The sequence below is a fragment of the Eimeria mitis genome, genomic scaffold (genome assembly GCF_000499745.2).
Source record: "Eimeria mitis Houghton genomic scaffold, Emh_scaff6084, whole genome shotgun sequence".
NCBI lineage: Eukaryota > Apicomplexa > Conoidasida > Eucoccidiorida > Eimeriidae > Eimeria > Eimeria mitis.
Genome location: NW_013574301.1, coordinates 2,018 through 3,136, shown reverse-complemented (window position 1 = coordinate 3,136; position 1,119 = coordinate 2,018). Strand labels below are relative to the sequence as shown.

The following is a 1,119-nucleotide window of genomic DNA, read 5'->3' as shown; positions in this document are numbered from 1 at the left end:
CGCCTTGTCTGCTACTGCAGCCCACAGCGCCCAGTCAACACTGCTGCTGCTGCTGCTGCTGCTGCTGCTGTTTTTGCTGCTGCTGCTGCTGGGTATGTGAAGCTCCATGATGGCGCTCTCTGCACTCTTCGTTGCTGCGTGCCAGGGGCCTCTACCCCAGCTGTCTAGCCACTGCAGCACATCTTCCTGCTGCAGCAGCTCATCTGCTGCTGCTGCTGCTGCAACTGCAGCATCAGAACGCGAAGCAACCACAAAGGGACTCCCTGCTGCTGCTGCTGCTGCTGCTGCAGCAAACTTCATGGCGCCGCTTTGGCCCCCAGCATCCCCCGCAACGCGGCTACCAAACTGCTGCTGCTGCTGCTGCTGCTGCTGCTGCTTCTGCTGCTTCCGCTGCTGCCAGTCATCCCAACGCCTTGCTGAGGCGTCTTTGCTTCGCTGCTGCTGCAGCGCCGCCTTCACTTGCTGCTGCAGCTGCTGCCGCTCTTGCTTTATTGTATCATCATCATCACCATAGGGCTGTGTACGCGATTCGTTCCGCTGCTGCCGCCGTTGCTGCTGCTGCTGTTGCTGCTGCTGCTGCTGCTGCTGCTCCTTGCTGCTCTCATTTGAGTTGCTGCTGCTGCCTTTTCTATTACCAAATTTGTCACTCGGGGGCCCCCGGCCCCCGCCTCGTCCCCTTGAGGAGAAGTTTCTACTCTTGTTGCTGTTTTTGTTGCTGCTGCTGCTGCTGCTGCTGTTGCTGTTGCTGCTGCTGCTGCTGCTGCTGTTGAAGGCAGCAGAGTGCCTCTTCAGACTTCTGGGGGCCCCCGAGCCGCCCCGTGGGGGCCTCCGCTCTGCCCTTGCAGCGCCGCCCCTGCGATGCACAGACATCGCGGCGCTGCTGCTGCTGCTGCTGCTGCTGCAGCTGCTGCTGCTGCTGCTGCTGCTGCTGTGGCTGCTGCTGCTGCTGCAGTTCCTCCTGCTCTTGTGCCTCACAGCAGGACTCTTACAGAAGAAATTTCAGCAGCAGAAGCCGAGCTGAGACTGCCTCCGTGAGGATCGATGCTGCTGCTGCTGCTGCTGCTGCTGCTGCTGCTGTTGCTGCTGCTGCGGGGCCCCACAGTCGGTCATCCCGGCTTA

General features: G+C 61.1%; 1 protein-coding gene across 1 annotated transcript; it reads right to left on the bottom strand.

The window, feature by feature from the left end:
* Nucleotides 1–34: 34 nt before the first annotated feature.
* Nucleotides 35–870, bottom strand: EMH_0085820 (uncharacterized protein; the record flags this gene model as incomplete). Its single annotated transcript, XM_013500951.1, has 2 exons — nt 35–102; nt 156–870. The coding sequence occupies 2 exons, from the start codon at nt 868–870 to the stop codon at nt 35–37; spliced, it is 783 nt and encodes a 260-aa protein (XP_013356405.1).
* Nucleotides 871–1,119: the final 249 nt, after the last annotated feature.